Below are 24,800 nucleotides of genomic sequence, written 5' to 3' on the forward strand. Positions count from 1 at the left end.
GCAGTCCGTGAGTTCGAGCCCCGTGTCGGGCTCTGTGCTGACTGCTCAGAGCCTGGAGCCTGTTTCCGATTCTGTGTCTCCCTCTCTCTCTGACCCTCCCCCGATCATGCTCTGTCTGTGTCTCAAAAATAAATAAACGTTAAAAAAAAAATTAAACATTTTAGACACATAGGTTTCTTAGAAAGATTTAATGCAATACCTTTTTAAAAATTAAGAGGGACTGTATTAACTATATGAGAAGTAATATTTAAATAAGGGTGTTCTTTATATTCCTTAACTTTGGAAAATCTGATTCTATATAGAATACATGTCCCAAAAGATCAAAGAGCTTATTGACTTAAGTGCAGAACATATAAACACCTTTGTGATTCCTAAGCAAAACTTAGACTTAATGAGAAGAGCAAACTATGTTTTATGGCCCATGTCAACTATTTATTCCCAGAATACACCTGTCAGAGCAAAGGCAATTCTTGCTGATTTTTTATTTCCTGCTCTCAATAAATACATGGATCTTTTCCTATCCCATGTTCATAATAATGTATAAGACAATTTGGTCAATGCCTCATTCGCATTAGCATTGGATTATGGCACAAACACCTTTAAAATTCCTTTGAAAAGTAAGTTGGACCTTTCAGAAGGTATCAACTCCCTTAAAAACAACAGGAAAATGTGAGCAGACACGAAGTTTTCTAAGGCGGAAAAGTATACCCCATTTACCTTTCTAGAACCACATTAGTTAAAGAAAACAAAAGAGGTTTCAGTCATAATATTTATTCTTTTCCTTAACTGGGTTAAATGGTAATACAAATATTACGAGGCTTTCCTAAGTTTCTCATGTGTTTTATTTTAATGTCCAAAACTTTACATACAAACTACGCATGACCTAGTTTCCTTCACAATTCATACTTAGAGAATCTCAGATTTAATTGTATATGCTTTCAAGTAGCTTCTCTGTTACCGTTACTAATACAGATTTGAAAAGACTAGCTCCAGTTAGAGAGAACTCCAACAGTAATAGCAGCCAGGCTCTCAGGTACAAAAATAAACACACAGGAGGAAGAGGAAAGCAGGAATGTTCATTTATATTGTTTCCAACTGGCAGCAACCAGAAGCCAGGACACCAGTGCACCTGCATTGTTAGCAAGGGCACACCACGCTGGCCAGGACTAATGACATAACGTGTGATGATAACACTTTTATAGAAGTATCAAAGTTTTAAGCAGGAAAAGAACTGCAAAACAGCCTTCTGTGAGTAACAGAGATGACAGCCTCCCTGGAGAGAACGTAATGTGGAGATAAAAACACAGGCCCATAAAATTACTGGAAGACCTCAGGTCAGGTTTCATGACCATCCCAGTGCTTCCACTAAAAGGCACAACTTGAAAATCTTACCAAATCCTGAGGACCATCATTTTTAAAAAATGTTAAAGAGGACGTAAACATTATCCTGAATTCACGGTGACCACCCTAGAGGCCTAAGTGTGCCTGCGTTCAAGTGTGGGGTCGCGGGCAGAACCACTTTACCACACGCCCCGTGTCGGCGTAGGCTCCCTGGGGGTGCCACCACGGCCATACTGTACAAGGAGAAAGATCTACACAACCTGAAGAAAAACTGGAGCATTCGTCTGAAGTGCAGCCCTGTGAAGACTCACAGAGCAGCACAGCCGCCCCCTTATCCATTCTCGGGCTTGGATCCAGCCCGGTCAGGCTGCACTCTGCACACAGGCCAGAAGCAGAAGCCATGTCAGCAACATTGGGACTTGCCCTCTGCTCTCAAGGTCTCCTGATCCAGTTTAATTTTGTCCTCGTTGTTTTCTTCACCAGGAAAGCTTTGGTGGTTTGCGAGAATATTCTCCACTAGGAACCGGGCGGCTTCATCTATGTTTATATTGTCCTGTAATGCAGAAATGACGAACACGATGAATTCTTCAGATTAATGCTTGGAAGTAAGCATTAAGAGTATTAACGGGACTGGCCAAGTTTGTCAGAGGGGACATTATAACACACGAGCTACCGCCTTCTTCTCCCGTACTAAAGGGTTAAACCCTAAGAGTTTAATGCCATTGAGTATAATGTGGCTAGGGAACTCTTTTCTTTTCACAAATCATCGCCCTTTCTGATGCTCCTGTTTCAAACTTCTTGCCGCTGAGATTCAATGAACTATCTCAATGGTTGAAAAGGAATCTTCATTCTCACAGTGGGTTCCCACTCACATAAATGAAGGCACTAAGATGAAAACCTTCCGCCCTAGAACATCTAAGTCAATTGTTCAGGACACATTATAAAGAAGAATGTCAACGGGCTCATACCACATTAAAATAAACGCATTATGTCGTCCCCCATCTCTGAGTGCAGATTATTACTTTTAATTGTCATGTGTAAATTAACCTGAAACAATGTGGTGGGTGCAACGGCCATTAAAAATATTCTAATGAGTCACAAGCTATCACAACATTTGTGCGACAGATTTATTAGCTGTCACTCACTACACGAGTAACAACACAGAGCAAAATCTGGGCTTATTTTATTTAAGTACTTAACTTCATTTTTAAATAATTTCAGGTTTACAAAACCATTGCAAAAATAGTAAAAATTCCTACATACCCTTCACTCATCTTCCTAAAATATTAACAGCTTGGAAATCCAGATTTTCAGATAAAACCAGGAAATTAGATAATAGTGTGGGCATTAATTATGAGCCTTATTCAAATTTTACCATCATCCCAATGTCCTGTTTGCCATCCAGGTGACCAGCTGTATTTCGTGCTCATGTCTCCTTGGTCTCCTTTAACCTGGGACAGTTTTTCAGTCACCTTCCCTTCCACGACTTTGACACTCTTGTAGAGTACTGGCCAGAAAATATCCCTTAGTCTGGGCTTGTTTGGTGTTTCGTATCATTAAACTCAAGTTATGCATTATTGGCAGAAGAAGGGATGTGTCCTTCTCAGTGTACAAGGAGGCACTTGCTTAGAGTCACGTCTGCCAGGCTTCTCCACTGAACAATTACTATTTATCCTTTGCCCTTAGTAAGTTCCAATATATAAATCACCTGTTTTTTTTTTTTTTTTTTACCAGTTTTACCCATTAACTTTACCATTAATTAATTTCTCCCTGAAACATTTACTACCATGGTGATTAAAGGTGACTTTCTATTTCCATCATTCCTTCTACATATATTAGTTAGAATTCTACCGTCAGGAAAAGTTTTCTCTTCTCCCTTGCTTATTAATTGGTTTATTCATGTCATGGATTATTATTTTATTCCACAGATTAGATCCATTACAATAGTTATTTACTTCATTCCTCAAACTGTGTTACATTTTTGGAGCTTCTGTAAGTACGGTTCTGTTTCTTTTTGACACGTCTCCATCATTTTGTGCTCCCTTAGTTTCTGGCTCCGCAAAATATCTCTGGCGCATCTTTATTTGTCCCACTAGTCCTGGAATCAATCATTTCTCCACAAAACCCCTGTTCTTTTTACAGGAGAACAGTATTTAAATTTTTTTTTTTTTAATGTTTTTTATTTATTTTTGAGACAGAGAGAGACAGAGCATGAACGGGGGAGGGGCAGAGAGAGAGGGAGACACAGAATCGGAAGCAGGCTCCAGGCTCTGAGCCATCAGCCCAGAGCCCGACGCAGGGCTCGAACTCACGGACCGTGAGATCGTGACCTGAGCCGAAGTCGGACTCTTAACCGACTGAGCCACCCAGGCGCCCCGAGAACAGTATTTAAAAAACAAATTCTGGGGACCAGTAAGCTCACTGGATCTGTGGTATCATTGCTGCTAAGCCCTCTGAGCAGAGAGAGGTAATAAACATATATATATATATATATATATATATATATATATATATATGCATCCACAGACCTGTAGACATCTATTTCTACATTTATCTCTCTGTTTATGCAAATGTGTATATATACAAACACATATATACACAAACATATATATATATTTATATGTACATATGAAACATTAAGTTCATACTGATCTCTCCAATTTCAGTCTAACAACATGAGGTTCATTCCAGCTTTCTTCCTTATTTGCTATAATTTTCTCAGACAGTGAGAAACCTGTAAGACCTGTGCTATTTATTCAGGTATCTTTTCCAGCATCAACACAAGTTTTCTTTAATTAAAGTACTGATCTCCGAATGTCTAAATGTCACTCGGTCCCCACCCTTCCCATTATCCCAAAGAACTACAAACGCTCTCTAACTGCATTTAGCAGCAATTGACTAGGAACAGAAATTCCCATATTGTAATTAGTCACACATTTTCATACTACAAATCCATTGTTTGTCATAAAGGTGAAAAGATGAAGTTCACAAATTCAAAACTGTCTTTTGGCTGTGTTCCCATTAAAATTCAGATCACTGGGATTCAAGCAGGAATCAGATGTGAAGTTGTTAGCGCAGGCCGGCTCAGAAATACAGACGTTAGTGACATGTGGGCAGTACTTTTAAGGCTTGCCTAAAATTTTTAACCTAAATTTTATGCTACTGTTATTCTCTTGGGCCATTCCTGGTTTACTACTAAGGAAATTCTGCAGAAGGTGTTGCTAATATATTTGTAGGAAAGCACAGAACATATCTGACACTTCTACTGCTAACCAGTGTGTCCCTTCTCACCTCCACATGTAACGCTGTCTATAAATTTAACAAAGTTGATGACTTGCACAGTCTCAAGCTGCAGGCCACATGACACTATCATTTGTGAATCTCCCATCTAGACTCTGGGGACAAATTTGGATTTATTACCTGAGTGATTAATTCACATAAAACTTAGAGAAGAAATTTTATCTGTAATACGTGCCATCTCTTCCAACATATCTCATGCTCTAATAAACATTACACATACCACTAATTATTTCCCAACAAAGCTGGGAAATAAAGCAAATTACCCGACGGACACGCCACAGGAAGGGGGACGGGTTCCAGGACAAGGGCCTCCAGGAGCAGCCTCCCCCTTCTGCCATTTCTTCCGTCCTGCCTGGCTAAGTGCTCTTGCCGCACCCACCCCTGCACTGCAGCTTTCTGCTGCTGCTACTTTTTACTCATGAAACGACATTTTAAGATTCTGGAATGTCTTTCTTTCAACAGATAGCCTTTAGCTTAGGAGTAAAAACCTCTGCCTCCAGCGGACACTAGTTCTGCCGATGACCCCAACATCACTCAATAGCTTTCCTTTCATTATTCTGATTGTCGGTGGCACCCAATGGTCTTCTGCGATGAGGGTGGGTTTCTGGTAAAGCTAAAAGTAACCTAGTGGTAAGCAGGTACTCAGACCAGTAGATAAATCCGGTCACATTTGTTACCTAAGAGGAAAAATTCTTTTAAAAACAAAAAACAAAAAAACGTCTGCAAGAAATCCACAGAAGGCATTCCAAATGCTGGGACTGTGTTAAGATACGCCAGTCTTCTGGTTTCGGATTTTGTTTGTCATTGAGAATTTCTCAAACATTTCACCATTCTTATCTAAGTCCAATTGTTATTTGACCTCTAATGTGAAATTCCCAATGTGCATAAACAAGTTCTCTCCCCACCAATACTTTGTGCCTGTGAATTTCACCTTTGGTCTCTTGTGTATCTAGACTGGTACGATTTTTAACAGCCGACTTAAGTGTTTTTGTTTTTCTTCAAAAAATATTTATCCCATAATCGGTGAAAGAAACAATTCTCACTCCACTATTCATGAAGAAGCATGTCACAAATGTTGACACTTGCCTCTTGTTCAAATTCTTTCATACACAATTAATCTGAAACTCTTCAAACATCACCTGAATACACTGTCGCTCTGACAGTTTCTGGTCCATTTTTGTTAGTACTGCACGTGACCCACATATTCGCCAGGGTCATCTCTGTCCCTATGTTTTGTCAAGCCTTCAGTAAAAATTAAAAAATCCTTGTGCTTGACAAGATCCCTAAATCCCCCATAAACTCCAGTTGCAGAAGTGCTCCATTTAAAGGCTCAAACTCAGAGAATGTCATTGTTCTTTATTCTAAGTAACAGCTAATTTTTACTCTGATGGAAAACCTGCCCTTCTAGTCACCTCCCCACTAGCCAATTTTGAAAGCATTTCTGCTGCCCACTGAAGGAAACTATTACATGTCCATGCTATGTTTTGCTTTTTATTAGGCTCCCAAAACCCACTCACATAAACCTGTCTAAATGTTTTACAGCTATAGCTCAGATTTAGGACTTAGGAGCAGAGCAGATACAAACACACGAAGCAGACCTCACCTTTGCCGAGGTTTCAAACCATCCAGTGAAACCATGTTCTTTGCAGAACTGGTCCAACTGGGAAGGATTCTGGCCACCATCCTTTTTCTGGTCACATTTATTAGCTAAGAGGACAGCAGGAATAGGGCTGCCATTTGGAAGATGGACTTTACTATCCAGATCGCTTTTCCACTTTAAGACGGCCTCAAACGTGGAACCTCTCGATGTATCAAAGACTACAAAAGCACCAACAGCTTCTTTGTAGTATACTCGGGTCATGTTGCCAAACCGCTCCTGCCCTAGAAGTAAATATAAAAAGAGATTAAGAACTCATAACTCAGACTGAGTCTATATTTAGATATAAGGCCTCTGACTCTAGAACAGTGCTGTAAACACGGGTTTCCCATTCCATAGCAAAGAAACTGGTGGGATGCACAGAACCATGTGGCCGATCGTGTGGTCTCAGTACGGAACTAACTAGCGCTGTGTTCTGTGAATGTACAACATATGCTCCATAAACATCCAGATGACGGTGCTTGAATCTACAGAGCCCAGCATTTCCCCCTGCATTTCCCCAGTCTAAGAGAAAGGTACTAAAGGGAAAAAGAAAGCCGGGAGCAGAGGGGAGAAGAGACAGAACAGAAGAAAATGAAGCTTGCACGAAGAAGGTAAGTATGGTGGGTAAAACGCAGTCGAAAAGACTAAGACTGGATAAGAGATAAAGGAGTTCATCTTTCGTCCCTGTCTCTAGGCTGTACCCGCTTTGGACGCTGCTTGCAAGATTGCTGTCTTCTAAGAAGGCAGACGCGTGCAAACCTACTAGCAAAAAAAGTGGCACAATTATCTGTGTGATTGAAAGAAGGACCAACTGCAGAGTTCTTCAAATATCATACTTTTAAAATAACTTACCGTGTTCAATAGTTTGGGGAAAATCCTACTGCTTCGCATACCACATGGACTTTGCAAAGCGTTCTCTTTCCGTCTGGTATCACACTGTTCTTTGACATAGGAAGGACCCTTATCTTCATCTGACAGATGAAAAACCACGCAAAGAGCTGCTTGGCCAGGATTACAGTGGCACTAACTAAGACAGCACTAGAACCCAGGTCTTCTGAGTCCCATGCACCCCTGTTGCCAGCCATTCTGAACTATCTTACAGTTACCCTGACTTCTAAGACATTTACCTTCCGTCTGTCGAGTTACTGACTAGAGTACTAAGGAAATATGACTGGCAATCAATGTAAATCGAAGATGTGAAACTCTGATCAATGATAAAAACAAAGCTGACAGGACACTTTCCTGTTAAAACATATGATGAAAAAACACTCTATCTACATTTCATTGATAGTAACAAATGCAAAGCTGCCCACAAAAAATATTTTCTTTCTCCTCCAAATTCTACTAGAGCATCATACAATGTTAGATATTGCTTAATGAAATAATGGGAAAAGAACACAATAGGCAAGCTTAAATGGATAAACCTGAAGTTCATTTGTGGTTTGTCGTAACTCCTCATATGGGCTTACCTGAAGTTGTACTATGACAGTTCAGATGACTGAACTTTATTATAACAGTCACATATGAAACCCCACTATCATATTTATATTTTACTGGTAATGTAAATCTGCCCAGCCAACTATATAGTTACTGGATCACAATGCTGACAATTATAAGAAATTAACATTGTACCTTTTCCTTAAACTTATACTTCATAACTACACACAGCATGTTCACAGAGGATATACCAACTGATCAAAGTCAATATCACTAATCTGCAAAAAGACTATGTAGATGCATTAAAGTGGTTCTGAGTTCAATTTTAACTAGAGAACACATACTACCAATTTTTGTTTTTATAAAATTTAATTATTAAATATAAAATGACTATGACAAAAAAGGAAATTAGCCTCATTAAGATAGTCCAGATTACATGATTATTTCATATTAGAAGAAAGTACTCTTTAGAACTATCCCTTCAATTTAGAAAAGAGGATAGGGTGCCAAACTAGTAAAAGTATAGAAATCCAGAAGTAATAAAGAACGATTAAGCTTTAGTGAGTGTTGCTTTGTTTACTGAATCATCTATAAATCCCTAAAAAGATTTCTTTCAACCAATCATACTAAGTCATATACAAATTTGTATTCACATAAACTTTCTGATAAAATATAAGAAAATCAGAAATGTATATGACAAGGAATTTTCGAGATGGACCTGTGGATTAGAAATATCAGGTTACTGGCGCACCTGGGTGACTCGGTTAAGCATCTGACTTGGCTCAGGTCATGATCTCACGGTTCATGAGTTCGAGCCCCGCATCGGGCTCTGTGCTGACAGCTCAGAGCCTGGATGAAGCCTGCTTTGGATTCTGTGTCTCCCTCTCTGCTCCTCCCCCACTCACATTCTGTCTCTCAAAAATAAATAAACATTAAAAAAAAATCTTTAAAAGAAAAAAAAGAAATAATCAGGTTACGTTCCCTAGGTTCCAAGGTTAGTATTCAAAACTCTCTGATAGTCTCAGAGTGTGCTTTCTAAAAACCACACTATATGGCAATTCAAAATAGTGTCAATTATGCTATTAAGCAAATGAAAAGGAAAAGTACAAACTGGGAGAAAAAAATGCAAACCCTCTATCTGGTAAAGGACTTATACCCTCCAAACTCCAGAGTAAGAAGATAAAAAATCTAATTAATAAAGTAAGCAAAAGACTGGAACAGATGCTTTATCAAAGAATGCATACAATGACAAGCAAAGGAAAAGATGCCTAGCATCATTAATTACTGGAGAAATGCAAATTTAAATCACAACTAGGGTGCCTGGGTGGCTCAGTCGGTTGAGCATCTGACTCTTGATTTCAGCTCAGGGTTGTGGGATTGAGCCCCATACCAGGTTCGGTGCTAAACATATAGTCTGCTTAAGATTTTCTCTGTCTCTCTCTCCCTGCCCCTCGTCTCTGCTCATGCTCTCTCTAAAAAATTAAAAAGAAAAATAAATTTTTAAATCATAACCAGCTTCCCCTTCATGCCTATGAGAATGGCTAAAATAAAAAGTCTGGTTTTACCAAGTATTGGTGAAGAAATGGAGCAATCAGAACTCTTACATACTACTGGTAAGAATAAGAATCTAGAATAGTACATCCATTTGGGAAACGATTTGACAGTTTCTTCAAAATTTAAACATATACCTACCATACAACCAACACATTCCACTCCTAGGTATTTGCTCAAACAAAATGGAAGCACATGTCTACACAAAGTCATGTTCATGAATGCTCATAGGTGCTTTATTTTTAATAGTCGAAAATGGTAATCAATAAAATATGGTATATTCATACAATGGAATATAACAACAGAAAGGAAAGGAGTAGATTATGGATGAAAATAACAAAATAGATGAATCTCAAAATAATTAAGCTAAGTGAAAGAAACTAGACCAGAGAGGGAATAGGTAATACTATATGAATGCATTTATATCAAATCCTTAAAAATAAAAACTATAGTGACTTAATAAGAGGAAGCCCATCAGTGATCATCTTGGGCAAGGCAGCGAGACAGGTTCGGAAATACTTTTGCAATCTTGATCATAGTGATGTTTCACTACTGTTTACATGTCAAACATCAAATTGTACTGTTTGTTGTACTGTCGATTATGTATCAATAAAGCTATAAAAAAATAATACCTACAGATGGTCACTGGGAAGGTTTAATGCAGAATGTCTGCCTGAGAGTCTTTTAGGGCAGAGTACAACAAACTATAATTCATGGTCAAACCTCGCTAAATAAAGTTTTACTGGAATACTTTCACCTTCATCTGTTTATGGGTTTCTTCATCGGTTTTCATTCTACAATGGCAGAGTTGAGTAGTCGCAACAAAGAGTAAATGGCCCATAAAACCTAAAGTATTTGCTACTTCTATTCTAGAGGGTTAGGGGATAGTCTATACCTTGAACTGACACTGGTATATAAAAATTCATGAAGGACTTAAGATCTGTGTATGTAAATTATACTTTAAGTTCAAAAAAGTAAAATGTCAGGCTCATGGTAAGCACTGTGTAAATGTTAGCTAGTATTAAGTGCTCAATAAATGTATTACATGATGAAAGCCTAAGTATCCTTTTTAAAATGGTACAATTAAACATAGCAAAACCTTAAACTATTAGCTAGTTGTATGCTGTAAACTGTAGTGGTGAAAACAGTTGGCAGAGGAAAATGAACTTGAGGAAAGTACAAATGTACTAGAGAATCAAAATACCAAGCACCCAGGGACGCTTCAGTCAGTTAAGTAAACATCCAACTTTGGCTCAGGTCGTGATCTCACAGTTTGTAGGTTCAAGCTCCACACTGGGGTCTGTGCTGACAGCTCAGAGTCTGGAGCCTGCTTTGGATTCTGTGTTTCCCTCTCTCTCTGCTCCTCTCCTGCTCATGCTCTGTCCCTCAAAAAATGAATAAACATTAAAAAAAAATTTAAATACCAAGCACCCAAAGGTCAAGCAATCCTAGGCAAGTAACTCTGTTGGCCTCAGTAAGTCATGTGTCTTTAGAGGATTTTAGGGATCTTCTAAGCCCTCCCAGCTCTTCCTTCTGATGTTTTAGGTTTGTGTGTGATAACTTTAATGTTATAATGATTTGCTAAAGATTCTTCAATCACTGAATCCAGACAGCAATGGGGATCAAATATAAATAATCCAGCATGAAAAGGCCAAGCCATGCATTTAGGGAAATTGCTTACTTTCCAACAGAGTAGTGAAATATACTTCCTATTTTACTGAGTTCATTATCTTTTTAATTCTGAAGTAATTCTGAAAAATTCTGAAGTAATCCATTAGTGCTTCAGAGATATTCTTGAACTGGTCAAAAAACCTAAAAAGCACAAATTTCTAAAATATGTAACATTTAATTAGAAAATAGGGGCGCCTGGGTGGCTCAGTTAAGTGTCTGACTCGGTTTTCGCTCAGGTCATGATCTCACAGTTCGTGAGTTCTAATCCCACATTGAGTCCTACACTGGGCTCCACGCTGGCAGTATGGAGCCTGCTTGGGTTCTCTCTTTCTCCTTCTCTCTCTCTCAAAATAGATGAACTTAAAAAAAAAAATCTTTAATTAGAGAATAAAGAGACAATGAATTAATTTAAAATAATAATCTTAACATGAAATTGAGAGTTGTTCTCCCAAAAAACCTAACAAGGCAAAACCTAGATTTAACTATTTTGGTTTCAAAGGTTTAAATACATGGATATATCAAGTTCTTCCAGTCGTTAAACCGGAAAATAACATAAAGTTTGCCACTGGAGTAAGAGCTGCATCCTATAACTTCGTTATTATTTCTCCTTGGGTAATTTTATCTATTCTCTTGTTATTGTCTAAAAGAAAGAACCACAGTGGAAAACAAAACTAATGTTCATGAATATTCCATTCTCCTCCATTTCTAAGTGTGTGAAGGATCACACTCTTCTGCCCCCACTGAGTCAGGAGTGGCTACGAACTCGTCTTGGCCAATGAAAGGTGAACAGAAGTGTCACTTTTAAGCAGAATCACTTGGCTGACAGTGTCCCTGTCCTGCTGCAGCAGGCTCGAACCCTAATTTTGAGAGGAGAGTATCATGAGATAGTAGAGCCTCCATTAGTCTGAGTCTTCAGGTAGTTTCAATGAAAAATGCCTTCACATCTCTACCACTGCCCCAACCTCTGCCCTCACCGTGGGCATGAAGAAAGAGTGAGGAATAATTATTTTAAGCCATTGATGTTTTTAATGTGGTTGGAACTCCAACATAACCTAATCTATCCTGACTAATACAGCCCCCAAATCGTGTCTAGATTTGATCTCCACTAAAAAACGTGCATTAAGTTCCTTGCATGTATCAGGCACTGTGCTAGATACTGGTGAACAGCATGGAACAATCAATATGATTTCCTCTCCTGAGGAGCTCACAATCTATTTGAGGAAATAGACAAACTGCACCACAGGGTGTTAGGTGTCATCAGAGATATGAAAATTATATCATGGTATCAAACAAAGGGATGCTCTTCATTGAGGTACGTAAGCTAATCTTAGTAGTTCCGAAAGACACATTATCAAGAAATGCCATTCAAATGCTTACCTGTCATGAAAATCAGTTGTCTTTATTCCTTTGTCTCTATACTGTAGATGCGGCAATGCCCAAAACCCACCAGCAGTCACCCTAGTCAGAGCCAGGCTCACCATCAAGGGACTAAACAGATTCAGGTATTTAATCTCTAGATACAATCTCCAGCAGTGCTGAGTCTTTCTCATGGGAATGATGCATTCTAGTACTTACCTTTCACAACACTTCAGGAGTTAGCCCTTTCTAAGTTTAAAAAAGGGGTAAGGACCAAACCTACCAACAGGGCAGACTTTCACATTTACATTAGAATTGCACTGGAATTCTGTAGAATCTTGGACTTTTTTTTTTTTCCTTAATTTTAGACAAGAAATATAAAGAACGCTCCCTGGGAAGTAGTCAATCAACCATTCTAAGTTCAGTCCAAGCAAATTTTATTGTTCTCGATCCTACTTTCCACAAATGCATAAATAAAATGCAGGAAATTCCCACTATGCTGTGTGCCCCTGGGTTGTATCATAGGACAGGAGAGGATGGGGTAGAGAAGTCTGCAGTTATTAAATACAAAGACAGATGCATGAGTTTTGTTTCATGGGGTGTGTGTGTGTGTGTGTGTGTGTGTGTGTGTGTAGAGTTAAAGCTTATGGCAATATAAAAATTCAGCACGACCTGGGAGATCTTCCTGTCACGAGATCTGTAGAAGTAGCTCAAAGAGTGTGATGGGGAATCAGCAACACCATCTTCCTTAACGGGTGTTGTAGTCATTTCTTAATGGGGCGGGGGGGAGGGGAAGGACCACTTTCATGCCTTCCTGACCAACACTTAAATGGACAACATTGTAACTGCCAGATGCCACCTCACATCACCTAATCCAACCTCTCCTATTTTACAGATGAGAAAATAAAATCCCGGGGAGACAGAATTACTCAAATTGCCCAGGTTGATTTGTTATCTGATGTGCTGTCCAATCTGTTAGCCAAATACTTTCTGGAGGACACATTGTTCCACATGTCCCATACTTCTGAATAGAACCAAGGCAGTGCCATCAGCCTACAGTGACTTTCTTTAAGGATAGCAGAGCCTTATTACACAAGGTAATCCCTTTCTCATAGTCTCTTAGGGCTTTACCACAGCAACTACGAGAAATGCCCCACTGCTGAGTGCTTTAGTGATCCCAATACTAGTGGCAGCCTCTTTGATCCATATTGCTGTAGGCATATTTCCAGAATATTCCAAATGACTCTAAATGCTTTCTTTTTTTTTTTTTAATTTTTTTTTCAACGTTTATTTTTATTTTTGGGACAGAGAGAGACAGAGCATGAACGGGGGAGGGGCAGAGAGAGAGGGAGACACAGAATCGGAAATAGGCTCCAGGCTCTGAGCCATCAGCCCAGAGCCCGATGCGGGGCTTGAACTCCCGGACCGCAAGATCGTGACCTGGCTGAAGTCGGACGCTTAACCGACTGCGCCACCCAGGCGCCCCTAAATGCTTTCTTTTAAAAAAGTGTGTTTATCTTGGCAATGAGAATGAAGAAAATGAACACAGTGCTAGTCATCTAGGGTGAAGCCCTAGATTTCCCAGCTGCCCTTGCAGCAAGACATGCGTATTTGACTAGAGCGCAAAGACGAAGAATATGACGGTATGACGAAGGAATGGTTGTGTGATGCAGTGTCAGCTTTGGCCCATGGAGACTTTAAGGTTCTGCTCAGCAGCTGTGGACTGCCCAACCATGGACTTACCAGGTGAGAGAATTAACCTCTTTGTTAAAATCACGATGCATAGTGGTGTCAGAGGAAGGCAGATCTATCGAAACAGTTGATCCTAACGAATCTGCATTTTAAGCACCGCAGGTGAGCCTGATGGAGGAGTCTCCATATAATCACACTAAAATAGAACAATGTATTTAGCTTAATTTCAAAAAGCAACAAAAAAAGTCACTACAGAGGATGCTTAAGGAAAATATCTGGACAGAAGTGAATGGAAAGAAAGCAGAAGAGGAGAATGTAAGGCCGTGTGTCAGCTAGAAAGACCAACCAAGATCCATAAACTAACCCCTACTGTCCATTTATTTCTATGTGGTTCATCTTTCTCAAAACAAGACTGAAGAAATTACATGTTTCTAGCTTCCTTGATTGCAAAAAGTGAGAAAAGCACTTTTGAAAATACAACTGAGTAGAATTCTAAAGCATTTTTACCTCATCTTGCAGAAATCTGCAACCCCTATCATTTATGTCTGTACTGTTCTCACCATCCAGATCTCTGCAACCAAAACACAACCTAAACTTGTTCACTTAGCCTACCCTCTCCTTTTTTTTTTATTTCTGAGAGACAGAGAGACAGAGAGAGAGAGAGAGAGAGAGAGAGAATCCCAAGCAAGCGCCATGCTCAGCACAGAGCCTGACATGGGACTCAATCCCAGGACCATGAGATCATGACCTGAGCCAAAATCAAGAGTCGGATGCTCAACCAACTAAGCCATGCAGGTGCCCCAGCCCACTCTCTACTTCTTAAGTGTTGATTAAGTGTGAAATCATCACTAGTTTCAGGATATGCTGTTCTTGAACTACAAATCTGAGGCCTTCAAAGTTTTCTTCTTTGGAAGAGCACTTTATCTCTCAGTCTTTTCTAACAAATGCCTAGAAGTATGTATTCATGATGGGTTTTTTTTCTATATTATAATTCTTTGATGTCTTGGGGCCTTGTGGACCAGCAGAGAGCCTGCCTCTCCCAGGGTTAGCTAGTTCTGAGAGACTGCAAACAACCTGCTGAAAGCACATCTTGGATAGGGAAACAAACCAATTCGGAATTCTCACCATCCCTTTTTGCAGGCATTTTTAAGGCTCCTGCAGTCTAAGTCACTATCTTCCTGCCCTAAATCACCCATGGCCAGGTACTAAACAAATAGGGACCAGCCCCATAGCCCAACGCCCACTGAAATAGGTCAAACTAACCAATCCTAAACTTGCTCTGCTTGCCTGTACTGCCTTGGCCATTCCTTCTTGCAAAAACCACAATAAAGGCTCTAGCCCATGCTTATCCCTTGCTCCTTCTGCCTCTTGACCAACCCTGGGGTTCCCCATGTGGTCCTGCATGGGGTGGATGCTCCCTCCTCTTGGGATCTATGAGTAACAAACCATCTTTTCAATGGTGATCATCTTCTGGTGTATTGGCCTTACCATACCTGATAAAAACAAAAATCTTGGGTACACTTTAAAATAGAATATGAACGAATCACTGAAATTTCCATATCAGAAGCTTAAGAAAATCAGAAGGTCAAGAAAACAAATTCATAATGGATAAAATTTCTCCTATAATATATCTGAAAGTAATACTGCCTCTCGAAAATAACGCATGGCCTGTAGGTTTAATCAGTGAGATCACAGAGTAGACCATGCAATCATCTATAATTATTACCTTGCTTTTCCAGGTGTGCTCTACAAGCATATATCAATAAAACAGCTTTGTTATCTTCAGAAAGTCCAGTGTGGAAAGTCTTTCAAAATGCCCTCCAAAAATGATGGAGCCGACCAAAGAGTATCTACATTGGAAGTTCAGTGTTTTATAATTAAGAAGAGTATAATAACTGGAAATTCTGGACTGATAATATAAAGAGATGATAATTATTGCAAAGGGGTTTAACATATGAATCATGTGCACTACTATACGGATGACCAGAACATTTGCTAATTTAGACAAGAGTCTGCTAGACTCTCAGATGACATTCTTTGGAGTGTTTTGACACCAGTGAACCAAAAATTCACTGAACAATTAAAAGCTTATTTTCATATTTCAGCATCAGAAGACATGTCTTTGTATAGTGCCATCGATTATCTGTGTTTCCTTGGTCAAGTTATTATACTTCTCTGTATTTAGACTATGGGATCTCTAAAAGCCTATATAGTTCAACTCAAATAGTAGAATGATTAGGAAAATGGGGGAAAAGTCAAACTTTAGTACTTTTATCAATGTCCCACTCCCTCTACTACTAACCTGGGCACTTTTCAGTTTATGTGGGCCAATTGAGGCAACTGAAAATGGTAACATATTAAAAAAAAAAAAAGGCAATAGGCATATGTTAATATGTTGTTACACTGACCATTCTGCCTGGGCAATTGGGGATACAAAATCCAGACTGGAGCACCCAAAGTGTCTCAGGATTCACAAACTGAGGAAGATTTAAAGACGTAAAATGGGGGCACCTAGGTGGCTCAGTGGGTTGAGTGTCCGACTCTTGACTTCAGCTCAGGTCATGACAATCCCAGGGTCATGGGATAGAGCCCCATATCGGGGCTCCGTGCAGCCGGAAGCCTGCTTGGGATTCTCTCTCCTCCCCTCCCTCTCTTTCTCTCTCTTAAAATAAATAAATTTTTTAAAAAGAGATGTAAAATGGAACAGTAGGTTTTGTTTGTAATTCAACACAGCATTTTAGTCTGTATAAGGCTAACGACAGGAAGACTGTACAGAAGTCAGATATAAGGAAGATTTTAAAAATCCCTTTAAGTGAGTTATCAAGTAATTGGAAAGTCATTGTAAATTCAGTGAAGAGGGAGACTACAAATAACTATAGACTAATTCCTCAGAGCACTTCTTCTGCATATTTAGAAAAAAACTGAATTTTAATAATTTTTGACTAATAGATACTTTGAAGGTCAAGAAAGCACTGGAGATAATATTTAAGATTCTTGCTCATGAGGGTTAAAGGAGAGTTATGAAAGACAAGAAGAGGCCACGAGGTACAGTGATCAGTGACTGCCACTGTGGAAAATGGGATAAGAAAAGCAGGATCAACATTCTAATTTAGGCTGGGGATCAAAAAAAAAATAAAAAGTGAATCTAAGTATAGTTTATATAATTGATAATGTCTTCCAACCATGCATTTTATACTTTGGTAAATACTATTTACATGAACTTCAGAGTAGAATGTTCCTGATTGGTTCGTTGGTCCAAAGTTTTTTTTACAGAAGATTTTTACTCAGATTTTTATACAGAAATACTAATCCTAAAAAGTGAAGCGTGGCAGAAGAGACCAGGCCCCCAGAAAATGCCACTTTGGCATAAGGATTAATTTGAACTAAAGGGACTTTAAAAAGAGCAGGTGCCCGAAAGGTACTCTAATCTCTCTTTTTTCTTCCTGAAAGCAGACGAGAAAACCCCCATAGGAGAGATGTCCTCTCTCTACCAGGAGGAAAGAAACATTCCTATCACCACGGACAGGAATTGAAGCTGGGAGAATTCTCTATAAACAGACCATACAAAATAACTCTTATTTTCCTTTAGCCTCCCCATATATTTTAGTTATTTTCCCACAATTCCCTCCCTTTGTTCAACCTGCTATAAAAGCACTTAGGTTTTGTCACTTCTTTGGGTGTTCATTTTCTTATGAGGACTCCTGTGTCAGGTAAAACTTAGGTGACATAAATTTCTGCTGTTAATCTATCTCGGATTGATTTCTTTTTCTTTTTTTTTTCTTTTTTTAATTTTCAGGCTCTGCTGAAAACTCTAAGAAGGCAGAGATAAAGTTTTGCCTCCCCTACAAAAGCAATCACTTCAGTGAATACGGGAAGACTAAATTATATTAGTTCTAAATGGACAAACTTGTTTTTACTTTCTTTTTTTTTAAATGTTTATTTAGTTATTTTGAGGGGGAGCAAGGGGAGGGGCAGGGAGAGGGAGAGAGAGAATCCCAAGCAGGCTCCACAGAGCCCCAGGTAGGGCCTGAACTCACAAACCATGAGATCATGACCTGAACGAAACCAAGAGTTTGATGCTTAACTGACTGAGCCACCCAAGCGCCCCAAGAGACCACTATTTAAAACATTGCTGTCCTATAATAAATGGGTTCACTTATGTAACAACAACAAAAAGAAGATCAGAGACATCTCTTGCTACCTCTTAATTTAGTAGTATTTATTAAACTTTTTGAAAAGCTTACTGAAGACTTCAGTGTCTTAGTATATATTTCAGTCCTGTGTTAAGAGCCATCTTCAAACAGGTATGGGGTAAGAGACGGTTGCCCAACACAAAAATTATATTGAGGTGCATCGGTATTTTGTAGCTACATTCATTTGATGCAATAAGAAAGCATTTGGAAGGCCTGTACCCAAGAATCACTGTAGTTCCTAATCTGAAGAGTTTAGCTTAAACTGCCCGGCCACATTTATGGAAAACATCTGGCCAACTCCTCCCTGTTACCCCTGCCAAAGTTTCCAAGTATAGAGACCCAACAAAATTCCTTGACCATCTTTCTCATCTCTAACACAACAGTAAAAAACTAGTCACAGGGCCACACCTTAAGTTAGTCATATCAACTGGCCAGCCCTACCTACTGTTTTGCAATCAAGGAGTATTTCTAAACTTTCACAATTAAAGATCATTCAATGTTGTAACTACATAAGGCAAATATGTTTAGCCATGGGGAACTTTTTGGAGTGGCCTCCAGTTTGCTTCATTACATCATGACCACTTAACTCAAATGGTATGAGCTAGGATTCACTAAGAGGTCAAATATTCAAAGCAAACATAGTTAATGATGTAGCTCCCTAAGCCCCAAGTGAAAGCCAAATTATTTCTGTGTTAACTTCCTTATATATTAAGACTCCATCTCTGGAAATCTTATTTATAAGGTGAGACTAGTAATTTTCAACTACCTCATTAATTTACCCCTAATCTTTTTAACAGCTCGTGTGTACTTGCTGAATGGTACTGAACATCCAGGAATCCCTTTTAGAGATCTTAAAACTCTGCTTTCTGTCCCGGCAAAGCTCAACCTTTGCATTTAGGGAAAAGTGCAAGCACATTCCATCTAGGCCAATGTGTACCAGAGTCTGACAAGACTGATTATGTCTCTTTCCTGGCTGCATAGGTCTGTTACAGCTGGACAAAAAAATAAGAGGTGATACCCAGGGAGAAAATTACTCATGACTTTGCTCTCCCAAGCCTCCAAATACCAGCATTTTTGCTGGAAGCTTAAAAACACAACGTGCCAATAAAATCTTTTATTTACCTGCAGTGAAATCCAATCATAATAGCTAAATATGATATTATTTAACAAGAAGAATAAGGCAAAGTCAACAACCCTCCTAGGTGAGGGGTATTGTAAAATCTTCACGGAAATCTGTAGCGACAATGAAGATTCCTGCAGAATGACTATCACATGGTAAGGCAACCTTTAGAATTTATGACTTTGTCAAGAAGCAATACTACTATTCATAAGTGTCTGTGAAACAGCAGGAAGTATTTCAAAAGAAGCCTGACTTCAAAAGATGACTTTTCAAACGAACTTTTGGTTTTCTGTAACCAAAAGGGAAAAAAGAAAAAAAAAAAAAAAAAAAAAAAGCTGAGCCCAGGGCAGATTATTCTCCTTTCTGTGAGGGACTGACATACATAAATTTATTTGCATATCTGAGGCAGAAAAGTCTGTTCTTGAATAAGTGAGTATTTAGGTTAATATACACAGGTTAATTCTTCAATACTTTTTCATATGTAATAAGCTGTTGGTGAAAAAAACACTGCCTAGCAGACAGACCTGTGTCCCCCCCACTCATTTGCCAGCTGGGTGACCATACCTTCTACAGTTGACGCATCTGTAGCGTGAAGGATGGTCTCTCGCTCTGAACATTCTCCCATCCAGATTCTCTACTGCAGACTGAGCTTCTTACCAGCAATGATTGAACAGGGTAACTTTTGCTATCACTTCCATATTTAAACTTTCCAAAAGTCACCATCTTTTTAAATGCCCACACTCCACCCACCCCACCAGACAGAGCTCAAATTTTCATAAATTAGAGCGAGGAGAATATGCACCCCCTTCAAAGAGGGGCATTATGCTCCCAAATTGTCAACTGAAAGCAAATGCCAGGGAAACAATCTATTGTGGTGTGGAGTGGGGCAGGGCCAGGAGTGGGGTTAGGCCTTGGCTTAAGGAGGGAGGCAGGATTCAAGAGTAGCTTTCCCAAATCTTCCCCGGGGTGCAGGGGTTGTTAAGGACTCACCTAGGAGATCACCCTACCTGAAGAATAGAATTTCACTCAGAAAGAAGGGTCTCAGATCCAAGGTGGGTGATGAAAAACATTCTGAAAAGGCACCTGGTTGCTAGCCTTGGTTGTGTCACTATCTAGGAGGGTCACTTGGGGGCAATCATTCAACTTCTGTGCTCCTCTGTGAAATGTTAAAGCTGGTTGAGAGGAGCTGGCCCCTGCCCCCCCCCCCTTCCTCGTGTATTATAACTTGTCATCATTCAGAGTTAAAACTCCAGGAAAAGCCCCCATGGCTGTTTCACCTCTGGTCAGGGAGGGAGGGAAAGACAGAGCGCACGTTGGAGTGAAGAGGGCCACCTTTCCATCTCTTAAAAATGAGATGCTTTCTGCAGACTTAGTAGAGGCATCTAACCAGGGTTATTTATTTACGCATTTCTCGATCTTGTCCTGCTTTTAAACCCTTCAACTACTACTGCCCCTTACCGTTGTCGTGATCCCAACTGGGGTCCACCCAGCCACGTCCCTTTCCGTGTGGCTACCTGAGTTAGCCGCCGGCTCTCGACGGAGGCCGCAGCCCGCCACTTACCGGCGATGTCCCATAGCTGCAGGCGCACCAGCGTCCGGCTGTCCCAGTTGAGGACCTTGAGGGCGAAATCCACCCCGATGGTGGCCCGGTAGTGCTGGGAGAAGAGCTGGTGGACGTAGCGTTTGATGATGCTAGTCTTGCCCACGCCGAGCTCGCCGATGACCAGCACCTTGAAGAGGTGCTCGCGGGTCTCGGGCGCGGCGGCCGCCGCCGTCCCCAGGACCGGGTCCCCGGCTGCCCCGCCCGCCATGAGCGCCCCCGGCCCCGCTCCAGCCGGCCGGCTGCCCCCCGCGACTCGGGCTCCGCGCCGGGGTCGCCGCCCTGCCGCGTCTTCCCCGCGCGCCCGCGGAGCCCCCGTCGGCCGTCGCAACGTCCCGAAGCCCGCCGCCCTGCTCCCGCGCCACCGCCCGACGGGTCACAGGACCCGGAACCTGCCGCGGCGGCAGCCGAGCGGGGCGGGGAAAGGGCCGGGGACTGGCCGGCGGGGGAGGACCCGGAGGGGAGGCTGCTTCCCTCCGCCGCCTGCGCTCTGGGCGGGCGGCCGGGCGGGAGCCGGGAACTTCCTTTCCCGGGGCGTCCCCTCCTCGCAGGGGCGCGCGGAGCCCGGCCGCCCCCTGCTGGCCCTGGGCGGTTCGAGGTGGGCCTGAAAAAGTGCGGAGGCCACGGAGCCGGCTCGCGAACGCCGGGGTCGGGGCGCGCAGGCGCGGGGGTAGTGGTCCGGGGGCGCGGCTCTGGCCGGGGGTTAAACCTCCTTCCAGCCTCTGCCCCGAGAGGGTTTAACACCTGGAGTTCCCGCCTGCGATTTCTCTCTTGCGGCCCCTTGGGAAAGGGAATGGCAGATTGACTCTGAACTTGGCAAAGGACTTATAACGCTTTAGTATTTAAATGAAGGAGTGGGTCTGAAGAAGAAGACCGAGGATCTGTAAAACAATCCTATTTAAGCCTTCAGCTACCAGAGGCTGTGATATAAACCCCAGGAATCGATTGAGAAGTAATAGGTAGTTTTGAGAGCTTTTATTTAAAGAACAAAGATAGGAAGCTTTGCCTTGCTGTGTTTATAAAAGCGAGGGAAGCCCCCCACCCGTAATATTTAGAAACACCTGGAGCCGACAATGCTCTGGCAGCGTCCTTAAATAAACTAAAGAAGCTGTTCACTCTGCTATAATCTGACAATCTTTGAAAAATGTTTTTCAGAGGTGGAGGCGTCTTAAAATTTAGACATCAAGGTGGGAGTAAAACCTTTACTAAAATAGCTATTGAAAAAAGCATGGATATGTCTTTAAACAAGTTTTATGGCCTGCCAGCATATGGCTTGTATGTTCACCCAACTATAGAGTCCTTTCAATATGTCTCCAGCTTGAGGAAAGAGGAAATCCTCTATTTATTGCCATAAGTGCAGCATATTGTTCCATACATACATATCACCATAGATTTTTACAGGTTCCTCCTTCTCTAACTCTCTTAGGTTCCCACTGACATTAGAAATAGAATTGTGGTGCTAAAACTCATAGGCGGCAAATGGCTTAAAGTTAAAAATGGTCACAGCTAAAAGCAGGAAAATGGCTCGAATCCAGTGCTTCTCAAACTTGAGTGTTAAGAGTTTGTTAAGACAAATGACTATGCCTACCCCCAGAGGGGTTCTGGTCCCCCAGAACTGGGGTGCAGTCAGCTAATTTGCATTCGAACAAGTTCCCGGGTGATGCTGACGCCTTAAGTGTAGGAGCACAGTGGTTTAGATCGGTGCATGCCTCTCAAACTTAAAAGCGCATATGAATCATCTAGGATCTTACGAAAGCAGATTCTGATTGAGTACATGTGGGGTGGGGGCCGAGATTCAGAATTTCAAGTAAGTTCCCAGGTGATGTGAATGGTTTGAGTGGACCACACTTTGGTTAGCAGGATTTAGATGAGAATTTAGTCGTTAGCACACTTGCTCTGCATTCCTGAAGTTATAAACTACATGTAATCCCCAACATTTGTATGTTGAAATCCTAACCCCCAAAATAATGGTGTTAGGAGGTGGACCGAAGGTGATTTGGTCATGCAGGTAGAGCTCTCATGAATGAGATCAGTGCCCTTATGAAAGGGGCTTCAGAAAGCTCTCTCCCCTTCCACCCAGTGAGGACACAGAAAGAAAACACAGGCCTGTAACCCAGGAAGTGGATTTCACCGGAAACTGAATCTGCTGACACCTTGAACTTGGACTTCTCAGATTCCAGAACTGTGAGAAATGTTTGTTGTTTAAGCCACTCACTCTAGGTTAATGTTGTAGTAATTATGATAGTAATTTGTTGTATCGGCCCAGACTAAGACATCTAGGGAGCTGGCTCGTGAGCTTACTCAGACATTCTGGCTTAATCTTTCAGAAGGAGAGCCCAGGAAGCTATATTTAAAAACAAACAAACAAAAAAAATGAGATGACCGTGGCATGCTCTTGACTTGCAGAACTACTGACTTAAAAATAATACCAGGTAATGTAAATAAGTGCTGAATAACATCCGCTCATGCAACCCCAAACTGGAAAAGGCTGAGAGTTGGGTTGGGCAAATGGAGAAGTCTTCAGAATCCTGGGCTGGTATTTCAGTGTGGAAGCAAGTGTTTTTCATCTATCAAATGAAAAGAAAATAATACAAGTAATCTGAGACTTGTGACTGAATAAATGACTCTTTAACATTTCCATTTGCTACACAGAGGAATGGCCTGCTTGGAAAATCCCCCAGTGATGCTCTCACACATTCATCGTACCTTTCATCCTTACTACGCTCTTTATCTGGAATATGTTCCAAACCATTACCTCATCCAAGACTCTCCCAGGTAAACTCCTCCTCCTCATTCAAATGCTGGATCAGCGGATTACCTGCTCTTTTCGCTCCAAATTTCCCTGGCAGATTTACACATTCGTTTATTTAGAAATGCTTTTTATATAGAAAGCTTACGATCGTGCCAAGAAATGTTCTAGATACTCCAAGTACAACAGTGAGTAGAATGGACAAGATTCTTACTCTCAAGGACTTTATATTGTAGTGGAAGCTAGGTAGAATATTAAAAAGCAATCAAATGAGATAATTTCAGATAGATGCAGATTTTACAAAGAAAACTAGAGAAAAATGCCATGTAGTGAGTGATCATTGAATGAAGAATAAAAGCTACACTAATCAGCAGGACTGTTCTAAAGGAAATATTGAAAGTAGATATCAAGTGTCATTTGTTTCCCCCACACAAATAACCAACTGATGCAGAAATATTCACCTCCTTGGTCTTAATTCAAGTGCTCCTATGAGAATGGGTTTGTTCTGGGTTCCCGGGTGGCTCAGTGGGTTAAGCATCTGACTCTTGGTTTGGGTTCAGCTCATGATCTCACAGTTCGTGAGTTCTAGCCCCAAGTGTGGCTCTGTGCTGACAGCACGGAGCCTGCTTGGGATCCTCTCTCTCCCTCTCACTCTCTGCCCTTCCTCTGCCCTGTCTCTCTCAAAATAAATAAATAAACATTAAAAAGAAAAGAAAGAAAAGGTCTGTTTTCACTCTCTCCTTCCATCAGTCTATGTGTCTATACTTGGACCCATTCTTACGTGTGTTAACTATTATAGCTTTATTATAAATCTTTTCAGGCAAGTCAAATCCTCTCATTTTGTAATTCTTTTTCAAGTTTGCTATAGCCATTCTTGTTCCTTTACATTTCCAGATAAATCTTAGCATTGACATCTCAGTTTTCACAAACACACCTGCTGAGACTTTTATTGGAATTACATTGAATTCATAGATTAATTTGAGAAGAATTGAAAATACTCAGTCTTCAAAAATATTGATGTGGTATATCTAGCATTAATGTATGTCTTAATATCTTACAATAATATGTCAAGTTCTTGAATTGTTTATAGTTGGTTTATAACAATGAAAATAAAACATTTGTGGAGAATGAATTTACTTCAATGACTATGA

The 24,800-nt window shown here is 40.8% G+C and overlaps 1 protein-coding gene across 1 annotated transcript; it reads right to left on the reverse strand.

Moving 5' to 3' along the window:
- Window positions 1-755: 755 nt before the first annotated feature.
- On the reverse strand, window positions 756-21,315 carry RAB32 (RAB32, member RAS oncogene family). Its single transcript, XM_047102331.1, has 3 exons — window positions 20,862-21,315; window positions 6,245-6,522; window positions 756-1,894 (listed from the first exon to the last, which is right to left on the reverse strand). Exons 1-3 carry the CDS (start codon window positions 21,109-21,111, stop codon window positions 1,745-1,747), a joined length of 678 nt encoding a protein of 225 aa, XP_046958287.1. The 5' UTR covers window positions 21,112-21,315; the 3' UTR covers window positions 756-1,744.
- Between the last annotated feature and the right edge of the window lie 3,485 nt (window positions 21,316-24,800).

This window comes from Lynx rufus, unplaced genomic scaffold (genome assembly GCF_022079265.1).
Source record: "Lynx rufus isolate CCGP_SWC_20201006 ecotype Redwood Valley unplaced genomic scaffold, mLynRuf1.p SCAF_6, whole genome shotgun sequence".
NCBI classification, from domain to species: domain Eukaryota; kingdom Metazoa; phylum Chordata; class Mammalia; order Carnivora; family Felidae; genus Lynx; species Lynx rufus.

What these genes read in the sequence shown, in the direction of transcription:
- RAB32 (XM_047102331.1), bottom strand. Translation starts at nt 21,111, where the DNA reads ATGGCGGGCGGGGCAGCCGGGGACCCGGTCCTGGGGACGGCGGCGGCC. An exon ending in GCAGCTATGGGACATCGCCG is followed by an intron (nt 6,523 to 20,861) that starts GTAAGTGGCGGG and finishes ATTTACTTCTAG; the next exon opens with GGCAGGAGCGGTTTGGCAAC. An exon ending in GGTTTGAAACCTCGGCAAAG is followed by an intron (nt 1,895 to 6,244) that starts GTGAGGTCTGCT and finishes TCTGCATTACAG; the next exon opens with GACAATATAAACATAGATGA.